At 34.8% G+C, this 12,101-nt stretch overlaps 1 protein-coding gene across 5 annotated transcripts in view; it reads left to right on the forward strand.

The window, feature by feature from the left end:
• The window catches only part of JMJD1C (jumonji domain containing 1C), a 279,683-nt gene that overhangs the window by 240,548 nt on the left and 27,034 nt on the right, over window positions 1-12,101 (forward strand). For all 5 annotated transcript variants that reach the window (XM_054572727.1, XM_054572724.1, XM_054572725.1 and 2 more), the window contains 3 exons: window positions 1,165-3,365; window positions 7,442-7,643; window positions 9,677-9,891. In XM_054572727.1, coding sequence (XP_054428702.1) covers window positions 1,165-3,365; window positions 7,442-7,643; window positions 9,677-9,891 — 2,618 coding nt within the window. The remainder of the gene's footprint in view (window positions 1-1,164; window positions 3,366-7,441; window positions 7,644-9,676; window positions 9,892-12,101) is intronic.

A 12,101-nucleotide genomic window follows, 5' to 3' on the forward strand; every position in this document is an offset into this window, starting at 1 on the left:
AGGACAGATAAAGAGCTTCCCAGACAAGAAAAAATGAAAAGAGTTCATTGTCATCAAACCAATATTATATGAAAGTTAAAGGGACTGATTTGAAGAGAAAGAAGATTGAAATTATAAACAATAAATACATATTAATCAACAGTTGAGTCTAAAAAACAAGCTAAGCAAAGAAGAAGAACAGAGACAGAATCATGTATTCAGAGAGCGGTTTGATGGTTGGGGAATGGATGAAGAGGTGAGCTGTTTAAGAAGGACAAATAGGTATAGCCATGGGGATATAAGTACAGTAACGGAAATGGAATAGCCATAGAACTTATACACATGACCCATGGACATGAACAGTTGTGGGAGGTTACCTGAGATTGTCAAAGTGGGAAAAATCAAGACAATTGTAATAGCATAATTTAATTATGCTACTTTATTATATATTTATTAAATTATTTTTTAATTTTTTAAATTATATTTTTAAAATATAAAGAAATAATAAAGCATAATATGCTGAAAATGCTGTGTATTTTCTTCCATTTTCAATATTAAAATGACTGTACAAAAATTCCCTAGTGTTGGTAAGCTCCTTTTTTAAATTCAGGCTGGTAGTACAGCTCTCACAATACAATCTAACAAAATTGTTTCGAACAAAGTTACAGACAGTTAAGTGCTACTAGAGCCATCTTATGGGGGAAATGAATGGACTTTTTGATCAACCCAATACCTTCGAATTTGCTAGATAATATAGTACATACAAAGTCATGTTTTACTTTCATAGTAGAATGATATTGCATAGCAGCTATCTTTGTGTCATATAAGAAAAAATGCTTATAGAAACCTCTGTGTATTTTTTTAAATACTTTTTTATTATCATGGCTGGTATGGCTCAGTTGGTTGGGCATTGACCTACAATGTGAAGGGTCACTGGTTGGGTTCCCAGTCAGGGCTCATATGGGAGGCAACTGATACATGTTTCTCTATCACATCAATGTTTTTTCCATTGTCTTTATCCCTCTCTTTCCCTATCTCTTAAAAAAAATTTATTTTTTATTATAGTTGACATTATATTAGTTTCAGGTTTTGCAACCCAGTGGCTAGACATTTATATTATGGCATGATCACTTCAATAAAACTAATACCTATCTGACACCATACCTTTGTATATTTTCTTTGCAGAGAATTGGAGAGGAAAGCTTTTATTGAACCATTACGTTCTGTTGCATCCACGTCAGCAAAAAGTGACCTGGATCTAAATAGGTCACAGACTGGAAAAGATGGTCACTTGCATAGGCATTTTGTGGATCCTTTGATGAATCCATTACAGAGACCACCCCAGGAGACTGGAGAGAGATTAAACAAATATAAGGAGGAACACCGTCGAATTCTTCAAGAAAGTATTGATGTTGCTCCATTTACAACTAAAATCAAGGGGCTTGAGAGTGAGAGAGATAATTACTCCAGAGTAGCATCGTCATCTTCTAGCCCTAAAAGCCATGTCATCAAACAAGACAAAGATGTGGAATGCTCAGTATCAGATCTTTATAAAATGAAGCACTCAGTGCCTCAGAGTTTGCCCCAAAGTAACTATTTTACTACATTGTCCAATAGCGTGGTCAATGAACCACCAAGGTCATACCCATCTAAAGAGGTTTCAAATATTTACACTGAAAAACAGAGTAATACCCTTGTAGCAGCTGCTAATCCTCAAACTCTGACTTCATTTATATCATCTCTTTCAAAACCTCCACCTCTGATTAAACACCACCTGGAAAGTGAAGGTTTAGTAGGCAAAACACCAGAACATATTTCCCATCAGATTGCTTCTCACTCTGTGACAACCTTCAGAAATGATTGTAGGAGTCCTACCCATTTGACGGTTTCTTCTACAAATACACTCCGGAGTATGCCTGCTTTACATAGAGCACCAGTGTTTCATCCACCAATTCATCACAGCCTGGAAAGAAAGGAAAGTAGCTATAGTAGCCTTTCCCCTCCGACTTTAACTCCAGTGATGCCTGTAAATGCTGGTGGGAAAGTTCAAGAATCACAGAAACCTCCAACTCTAATTCCTGAGCCAAAAGAATCTCAGGCAAATTTTAAGAGTTCTTCTGAACAGAGTTTGACAGAAATGTGGAAATCTAATAACATCAACAAAGAGAAAGCTGAATGGCACGTAGAGAAAATCAGTGGAAAGTCACAGGCTGCTATGGCATCTGTCATTGTCCGTCCACCTTCTAGTATAAAACTTGACAGTGTGCCAGTAATGCAGTTAGTGTCCAAAGAACGAGTTAGTGAAAGATCTTCAACTGAATCAAATCAAACAGATTGCCTCAAACCAGCAGAAGCTGGAGAGATTGGAAGAATAATTCTGCCAAGTGTGAATTCAGATAGTACTCACATAAAAACTGCAAAAAACTTTCAGGCAATCTCACAGGGCGATATTCCCAGTGCAGTTGTGTCTGCTGTAAGTACAATGTGCAACACCAAAATGGATATATTCACATCTGCCACTACCAGCAGTGTTTCCAGCTGGGGTGGTTCTGAAGCGGTTTACTCTTTGTCAAATACAATTTTGCCTTCTAAATCCTTAGAATGTACCTCTTCAAAAAGTGTCAGTCATTCAGTTACTCAAACACAAGAATGCAGGGTCAGCACCACAGCTCCAGTTACACCAGCCAGTAGTAGGACAGGAAGTGCTGTTCAGTCCAGCTCTGGGTTCTCAGGCACAACTGATTTTATTCATTTGAAAAAGCACAAGGCAGCATTGGCTGCAGCTCAGTATAAAAGTAGTAATGTTAGTGAGACTGAGCCTAATGCTGTGAAAAATCAGTCATCTTCGGCCCCCCTTCTTTTGGATGGCACTGTAGTCTGTAGTACAATAAACAAAGCAAACTCTGTAGGAAATGGGCAAGCATCCCAGACAAGTCAACCAAACTACCATACTAAACTAAAAAAAGCCTGGCTTACTAGACATTCAGAAGAAGATAAAAATACTAATAAAATGGAGAATTCAGGGAATTCTGTTTCAGAAATTATTAAGCCATGTTCTGTTAATTTAATAGCCTCTACATCAAGTGATATACAAAATAGTGTAGATAGTAAGATCATAGTTGATAAGTATGTAAAAGATGATAAAGTCAATAGGAGAAAAGCCAAAAGAACATATGAATCTGGTTCTGAAAGTGGAGACTCAGATGAAAGTGAAAGCAAGTCAGAGCAAAGGACTAAAAGGCAACCTAAGCCAACTTACAAAAAGAAGCAAAATGATATGCAGAAGAGAAAAGGTGAAATGGAGGAAGATCTAAAACCCAATGGGGTTCTCAGCAGGAGTGCCAAAGAAAAAAGTAAATTGAAGTTGCAGAGCAACAGTAATAGTGGTAAGTAAATCTTGTTTTTTTTTAATCTCCCGTAAAACAGGCTGTATGTTCTTGGAATAATAATGCCAATCATTCAAGCAGTCCTTAACAAAGGGTAAAAGTTAAATAAAAACAGGGATGAGGGTGGTTATGGTTTTCTGTGCTCATTTATATATTCAAGAAAAACATGCATAATATGTAAAAGTTTCAAAACTTTAATATAGTGGTTAAATTTCACTTGTGGCAAAATAAGTGATACTTGCTGGTGATATGCACTATAAAGTGTTTCTGTATTCTTCTACTCTACAAGTAATTTTTTTCAGTAGGCTTATTTCTTAGGTTTGTCACACAATGCAAAAAGCCCTTAATAGTTTAACTGTATCTGTGTATTCATCCACATGCAATAATGAAATATCTCTAACAATGTGGACATTTAAGACATTTTTAGAAGCATTTGGATACTTGACGTCTCTCATTTGAGCCTTTTTATTGAATGAGGTTTTTTCCCCACATGCCCATGTGGAAATAAGAGGCAAAGTGAAGGAGAGAAAAACAGGAGAATGGAATCATAGAAAAGTACAGTCAGAAAGGGAAAGAACAAAGGAAAACAGGCTGAACTAGAGACAGAGAGGCTGAGAGACTGAAATGCTAATATAGACAGAAGGACCTGCCATTTATTTTGAGTATTGTATTGTATAGCGTTACTTTTTCTTTCTCTTGTGTTCTATTTACTTCTCCACATGAATTCTGAAGGGGCTCAGAATGGTCAGTAATTGTCTTCCTTCACATTAACATTTACTTTGGTGTTGTGTGTTCAAATACTTGAGTTAAACTTAAAAAAAAAACACAAAGATAGCAACCTTCCAGTTTTTAACACTTACAAAACTCTTACGAAGTTAAATTAATTATTAACTTTTTTTGAAGTGCATATTCTGTTTTCATTTTGAAATTGAATGTACATGTTTCCCCTGTAGGAATTCTAAGACAAAGACTAGAATCAGCATTTCACCCCACCCCAAGTTGTTATGCTCAATGAAATCTCCCCTACTAAGTACTAACATCAGAGAGGCTACGTTAAATCCCATTTATTCCCCAGTCCAAAATAATAAGTGATTATTAAATGCTATCTTTTAATTATGGGCAGAGTTGACTTGCTATTATTCTGGGCCATCTAGAAAAATTTCAGAAGTGGGAATTTATAAATCTAATTTCTCAACCTGAGTAGATAATATACTTCATGGATTAAATACAACCTTTGTCTTCCTAATGTTCATTGGGGTTGTCATCAGTCATAGTCAAAAAGAGTAAGTCAAGCTCTGGCCAGTGTGGCTTAGTTGGTTGGAGCATCGTCCTGTATACTGAATGGTTGCAGGTTTGATTCCCGGTCAGCGAGCCTACAAGAGACAAACAATCCAGTCTCATTCTCTCTCTCTCAAAGTAATGAAAAAATGTCCTTGGGTGATGATAAAAAATATTTATTTTTTTTTTGAAGAGCGAGTAGAGTCTGCACTTAGAGAATGTAATATGAAGACATTCGCTATTATATGCATGAAATTATATACACAAATACACATACAGTGTGTTTCTCAAGTTAGCTGCTTTTTTATGACTAATTTTTTACATTATTTTATTAATTGAAATTGCCCATGAAATTTAAATATATCTGTAAGTCCTGTGATGCACAAAAACAGTGGCTTAACTATAATGAGAGTTAATTTCCATGTCTGAAAAAATATTAAGGTGATATCATATCAGAGATTAAAGATTAATATGTATTTGTCCCTAATTGTTTTCCTTCCTAGTTTTCTGTTTCTAGAGCAGCTATTTGAGCATTTGCTAGTAAATTGAGAACTAAGATTCTGAAGTTCCCTAGGATATAAAGAAAGTACAAATATCCATTAAGTTAGGTATTTTTTTGTTGCCAATAAATTAGATATATAGAATTGAAAGATGACATTTTATTTATTGTACAAACATTTCTAGTAAAATTTATAAAAGGAGTTAGCTCCAGTCCCATCTAGTCAGAAGCAAAAATTATATCAAAAACTGTTCACGTAACCTGGATCTTCATATCTTTGTAATTTGTTCATTAAAAAAACATTCTTATTGTCTATTTTGTGCCACAGAATTGAGATTTGCTTTGAAATGTCTGCCTTTTTATTATAATACTATTTGAATTTTTACAATAGTATGGTTATCCATACTTTTTGAACTATTCCATTAGTTAGAATGTAAAAGCATACTGGTTAATAGTTATTTTCTAGTCAAAACAGAAGTAGACTGCATTTAGTATATTCTGGCATAACAAATTTAAAAAGTAAATCAGTGATTGGAAGCAAGTGTACCAAATAAAAATTTATCTGCAGTATACCGTTTCTATTGTTCATTCTGATTTGTTAAAAGCTCTGGATATTTTTACACAGTCCATAGGAGAAACCTGTCTTTTACAGTCAAGGAAATAACAAACTTTTACACAAGCCTTCTGGAAACATTTTATTCTGAGTGATATGTCTGCACACATCTGTATTTCTCTAATGAACTAAGTCAGGTGGCTCCTTGCCCTAAGTTAGAGACAGAAGAAGGGAGAAGTTGTAGAGAACCAGGCAGCAATCAGAGAAATGCTTAATAACAAGCTGACTTTGAATGGCCTGGCCCGCCCTGGAGTTTGAACACAACACTTCTGTCTTTAGATGTGTGATCTTGCTATAATTGTACTGCATAAACTATCAACAGGTAAGTGATAATGGGAACTCAGGACAAGATTTCTGCTACAAGTTTCTGCAAGAAGTAGATAGTCTCAGAATAATTGTATTGCCTCTGATCCACAAAATAGGCATGATTAAAAAATACAAGGTTAGGAAATAAAATTTATTCTTTCAACATGATAGAAACAGCAAACTATGTAAATCTCATGTCTGATATTAGATGCATTAATATGAGCAGTATAAACACATAATAATAAACAATATTACTTGTCACAACATAGATTTCTTTTAATTAATTGATGTGTATATATTTAATAGACAGGTTTCAATTTATGTATAATGTTTTGAGTTATTCCTGCTTTATAGATGACTGATTACTTGAGCCAGTGTTGTTATAACAATTAAGTTTATTAAAGTGATGGAACAGCCCTAGCTGGTGTGGCTAAGTGGATTGAGCACCAGCCTGAGAACCAAGGATTGTGGGTTCAATTCCCAGTGTAGGGCACATGCCTGGGTTGTGGGCCAGGTCCCCAGTAGGGGGTGTGCGAGGTGCAGCCACACATTGATGTTTCTTTCCCTCTCTTTATCCCTTCCCTTCTCTAAAAGTAAATTTTAAAAAAGTGATGGAACAGGAATGTACACTATAATATGATTAATATAAATTTTTTTTTCTGATAAAGTTTTGTTTTTCTTTAGAGTTCTAGTGTCCTTTTTTCTTTCTATCTTAATAAAAGATAACCAGGTTAATAATTGGCTTTTTTCCTTTCTTTTTATTTTTCTAAAAGATACTGCTTCCATCAATATATTGATACCAAAGGGAGGACATTTTAATAAGAGGAGAGATACTATGAGAAATACTAGTTCTTCTCCATACTATTGGTGTTATAAAATCACCATTTTCTTGACTTAATGAGCCACACTTACCTTCGAGAATCAGAATAAGTAGTATTTCAAAACTTAAGTATGCTGCAACTAGCCTGTTGTTTCTACAAGGATTAACTTCTAGTCTTTAGGTTCTTTCTGTGGTTCTTGAGAGAGCTCCTTCCCACATATGCTAAAGTTTTTATATAGAAGGGGTGTAGTTTTAGCTCTTCGTAGAAAATGAATGATTTTCATGTTTGCTCTCATACAAATAGGAATATTTTATATGTAAAGATGCATACTCAGCTCTGCATTTACAATATACTGGTGGAAGAGTTCATGTGGTTAGTAGAATAGTAAAATGCTGCTGTGCACTTTTTAGTTAATATTGAGTACCTAGAACTATAGTCTCTTTGCTGCTTTTCTACAGTCTTATTATCACAATTGCATAATAGACTTGAATTTTTTCTCATGGAGTATACTTTTCTAAAAAGGTATAATCTTGCTAATACTTTCCTACTGGTTTTACAGCTGGCATCCCTCGTTCAGTATTGAAAGACTGGCGTAAAGTCAAGAAGCTGAAGCAAACTGGGGAATCGTTTTTACAAGATGACTCCTGCTGTGAGATAGGCCCTAATTTGCAAAAGTGCCGAGAATGTAGACTTATTCGGAGTAAAAAAGAAGAAGAACCAACTCACTCACCAGTATTTTGTAGATTTTACTACTTTAGACGGTAAGTGAAAAAATAGTGTCATTGGGGGAAAATATGTTTATTGGGTAATGGAAATTATACAGTAATTCTGAGAATCCTATTTGGAGAGAGGAACCTCCTTGTTTCTGAAACATTATAAAACAATATTAAACTTTTTTAGTACTAAATTTAACAATAGCTAATTATTGGACTAAATTTATATTTTCAATGCTATATGTATTCATATGGCCTTCCTCTACTGAGAGATTTATTCTTCCTTAATGATAAATTTATAGTTGTTTTTTTTTTTTTTTTTTTTTTTTGTCTAGAAAATGATAGGAAACAGGAGTTTGTTTCATAAAAAGATTTTTTAAAAACATTATACTCTGGCCAAAACAATGTTGCATTTATATCTGTGCATTAGCTAACAAATATAGTCTATTTAAATCTAGGTAAATGACATAGATATTAAAGTCAGTACATTACATGGGAATACCCATACTTTTATCTTGTTAAACATATGTAGCTATAAAAATATGTTAGAAAATGACAGGAATTGTTAGTACCATGTCATATTTCACAGGTTTTGTAGTAAAAGCAACTTACAGTTGCTATTAACCTATGATATTTATGTTACTATATAACTAACTATATGTAACTATAATATCAATATTACCAAATAATACTTTAATACTAAATCTTAAGGGTAAATTTGTAACATTTCAACTAAAGAACACCTGGGTAACTCAGCCAGTAGAGACTAACGTCTCAGATTCTAGAGTCAGTCTAGAGTCAGTCATTCCTGGGTTTCATACCCTGCTTTGTTCCATAGTTCCTTTATGAATTTATTAAGTTTGGTAGAAATACGTCTAAGCTTGACTCATCTGCATAGTGTGAATGATAGTGTTCCCAACTTCAGAGGAATTTCATGAAGGTTAAGTGATAAAAAATACACAGAGCTGTAGGTATAGTACCAAGCACATAAGAAATAGTCTACTAATGTTAGCAGCAATTATTTTCCTAATAAGTGTTGTCTCCCTAAGAAGTTAGGAAATACTTTGCTTTGGCAAGTACACTGTGCTCTTGGCCCCAAAACTATGTATTTGTAGAACAACAAGTTTTATTTCTTATTTATATACTCCATGGTCTTTCTAGCCAATAATACTCCAAAATAGTTATAGAAGATAGTACACATGAAAATGCAGAAAAGACAAAAAGGAATCAAAGGAAAATGGTTTGCAGAGATAAGAAAATTTTAGAAAAGTTTGAAGGAAATCAACATTCACGTAGATACAAAAACATCAAGCTGAAACAAGATGATGGGTTATAACAAAGGGAGATACTGGTGTTAAAGGGAAAGAGTAAGATAGGAAAGGAATTTGAAAACGGGGTAAAAGCAATGTCCTTGATGTCATCCATTTGAAAAATACAGAATGACTTGTAATGAATTTTCAATATCCCCTGTTTGAGAGTAAAGAGAGTAATTACAAAGATAATTGAATTATAGCCACCAGCAAATAAGAAAAGACAATTTGGCCTTCCATTTACCCTAAACTTCTGTACTAAGTAGTTATATTAATAGAATATCAGAAGCTAAAGAGCAGTAAACACAATTTGGTTCCTAATAATAAGAGTTTCATACTTGTTCCTCTAAATCAAGTTAATAAAGTGTCATTTTAATGAAAAGTATGTACAGGGCAGGGCAAAAGGAGGCTTACAGTTGTTTGTATAGAAAAATAATACAATACTTAATAATAATACAAGAATAAACTCCATTTTGCATACTCATAACTGTAAACCTACTTTTGCCCTATCCTATATATGTACTTGACATTTTTTAAATATTTATATAGTAAAAGTCTTAAGGTGACTTTTAAAGAGAGAGAGAGAGAGAGAGAGAGAGTGTGTGTGTGTGTGTGTGTGTGTGTGTGTGGAGTACACTGTTTTCTTCCTTAACTGTAAATATAATTTATATATTTATAGTTAACATAAAAATATAATTATGTAAATTTAGAACTTTAAAATAAGTAGACGCTTATCCATGTACCTAATGCTTTTATGTTTTAATGTTTCAGATTGTCATTTAGTAAAAACGGAGTAGTTAGAATAGATGGTTTCTCTTCTCCTGACCAATATGATGATGAAGCTATGAGTTTGTGGACACATGAAAATTATGAAGATGATGAACTAGACATAGAAACTTCAAAATACATCTTGGATATAATAGGTGATAAGTTCTGTCAATTAGTAACATCTGAAAAAACAGCTTTGTCCTGGGTGAAAAAGGATGGTAAGGAAGTTAAATACTTAGAACACGCAATTTTATCAATTTCATTTTACGAATTTGAAGTATGTTTTAATTTGGGAAAAATCCCTGATCCTATATAGTAATGCTGATGTTTAACTTTGATTATTACACTTTTTATGTACAAAGGCACTTGTATGCACTTCACATAAAAGATATTTTCTGCCATGGCTGGTATGGATCAGTTATAGCTCAGTTGGTTGGAGTATCGTCCTGTAACTGAAAGGTTGCAGGTTTGATCGCCAGTCCAGGAGTGGTCCAGGCAATATGGGAGGCAACCAATCGATGCTTCTCTCTCATATGGATGTTTCTCCCTGAAAGCAGTTAAAAAAAATGTCCTCTGGTGAGGATTTTTTAAAAAGATATTTTTCCAATTGTGGTTGAAATGAATGGATTAGCAGTTTGTGAAGTCACAATACCATTTTGCCTTTTCTTTAGCATGATAGAAACACTTTGGATGTGAAATTGAGGAATTTCAACATTTGTCATATAAAAATATCCATTCCAGTTCTTTAAATTTTAATCAAGTCTTTTTAATTATATGTTATTGTTTATACTATTACAGTTGTCCCAAATTTCCCCTTTGTTCCCCTCTACCCAGCAGCCCCCAATCCCTCAGGCATTCCCCACACTGTTGTCCATCCATGGGTCCTGCATATGTTATTTGGCTACTCTATTCCCTTTGGTACTTTACATCCCTATAACTATTCTGTAACCACCAAGTTGTACTTCTTAATCCCTTTACCGTTTCACCCCTCCCCCTGAAACCCCACCCATCTGGCAACCATCAAAACATTCCCTTTATGATTCTGTTTTTTCCTGCTTGTTCGTTTATTTTGTTTTTTTAGATTCAATTGTTGATAGATATGTATTTATTGCCATTTTATTAGTCATAGTTTTGGTCTTTTTCTTAAATAGGTCCCTTTAACATTACATATAATAATGGTTTGGTGATGATGAAATCCTTTAGCTTTTTCTTATTAGGGAAGCCCTTTATCTGCTCTACTATACTAAATGATGGCTTTGCTGGATACATTAATCTTAGCTGTAGGTCCTTCTTTCATTGCTTTGAATATTTTTTTCCCATCCATTCTAGCCGGCAAAGTTTCTTCTGAGAAATCAGCTGACAGTCTTATGGGTGCTCCTTTGTAGGCAACTAACTGCTTTTCTCTTGCTGCTTTTAAGGTTTTCTGTTTATCATTAAACTTTGGCATTTTATTTATGTATGATGTATCTTAGAGTGGACCTGTTTGCATCCACTCTAAGTTGTTATCTTATCCAAATAGATTTTCAGTTTCTTGCTCTTTGTCTTCTCCTGTGGTACCCCTGTGATATGAATGTTGGACCTCATGAAGTCCCAGAGGCTGCTTATACTATCCTCATTTTTTTATTTTTTTTCTTGTTCTTCTGATTGGTTGTTTTTTGCTTCCTTATGTTTTAAATCATTGACTTGATTCTTGGCTTCATTCATTCACCTGTTGTTTCCCTGCAAATTGTTCTTTATTTCAATTAGTATATCCTTCGTTTCTGACTGGATCTTTTTATGCCATCAAGGTCCTCACTAAGTTCTTTGAGCATCCTATACCCAGTGTTTTGACCTCTATATCATCATAGATTGTTTTTCTCCGTTTTGTTTCGCTCTTTCTCTGGACTTCTTTCATTTGGGTCATGTTCTTTGTCTCCTCATTTTGGCTCCCTGCGTGTGTGTGTGTGTGTGTGTGTGTGTGTGTGTGTGTTTGTTTTAATGCACTTGGTAGAGCTACTGTGTCTCCCAGGCTTGATATAGTGGCTTTATGTAGGAGGTGTCCTGTGGGGTGCAGTGAAACAGCCTTCCCTATCACCCAGTCTGGTTATTCAAGGTATACCCCATTGTATGGGCTCTGTACACCCTCCTGTTGTAATTGATCTCTGGTTGTTGTTGGTATGTCCCAGGTCTGCCACTACCTGGGCTCTCTTTGGGGTCACACAACACTAGGTACAAAGTGATCTGCAGATGGCTGCTACTTGTACTGGGCATGGAGGTGTCCAGGAGAGGCAGAGTTGTGAACCAAGGCCGTCTGCTGCTAGTGCCAGGCCTGGGGCAACTTAGCAAGAGGTGTGGTCTCCCTGAAGCAGAGGCCAAGACAAGCCATTCATATGGAAAAGCCACTGGAAATGATTCGGGTGGGCCAGAAAGTTGGATGGAACAGGGTCTT

This window comes from Pteronotus mesoamericanus, unplaced genomic scaffold (genome assembly GCF_021234165.1).
Source record: "Pteronotus mesoamericanus isolate MK-2021 breed Mesoamerican mustached bat unplaced genomic scaffold, CSHL_Meso_final contig_24, whole genome shotgun sequence".
NCBI classification, from domain to species: domain Eukaryota; kingdom Metazoa; phylum Chordata; class Mammalia; order Chiroptera; family Mormoopidae; genus Pteronotus; species Pteronotus mesoamericanus.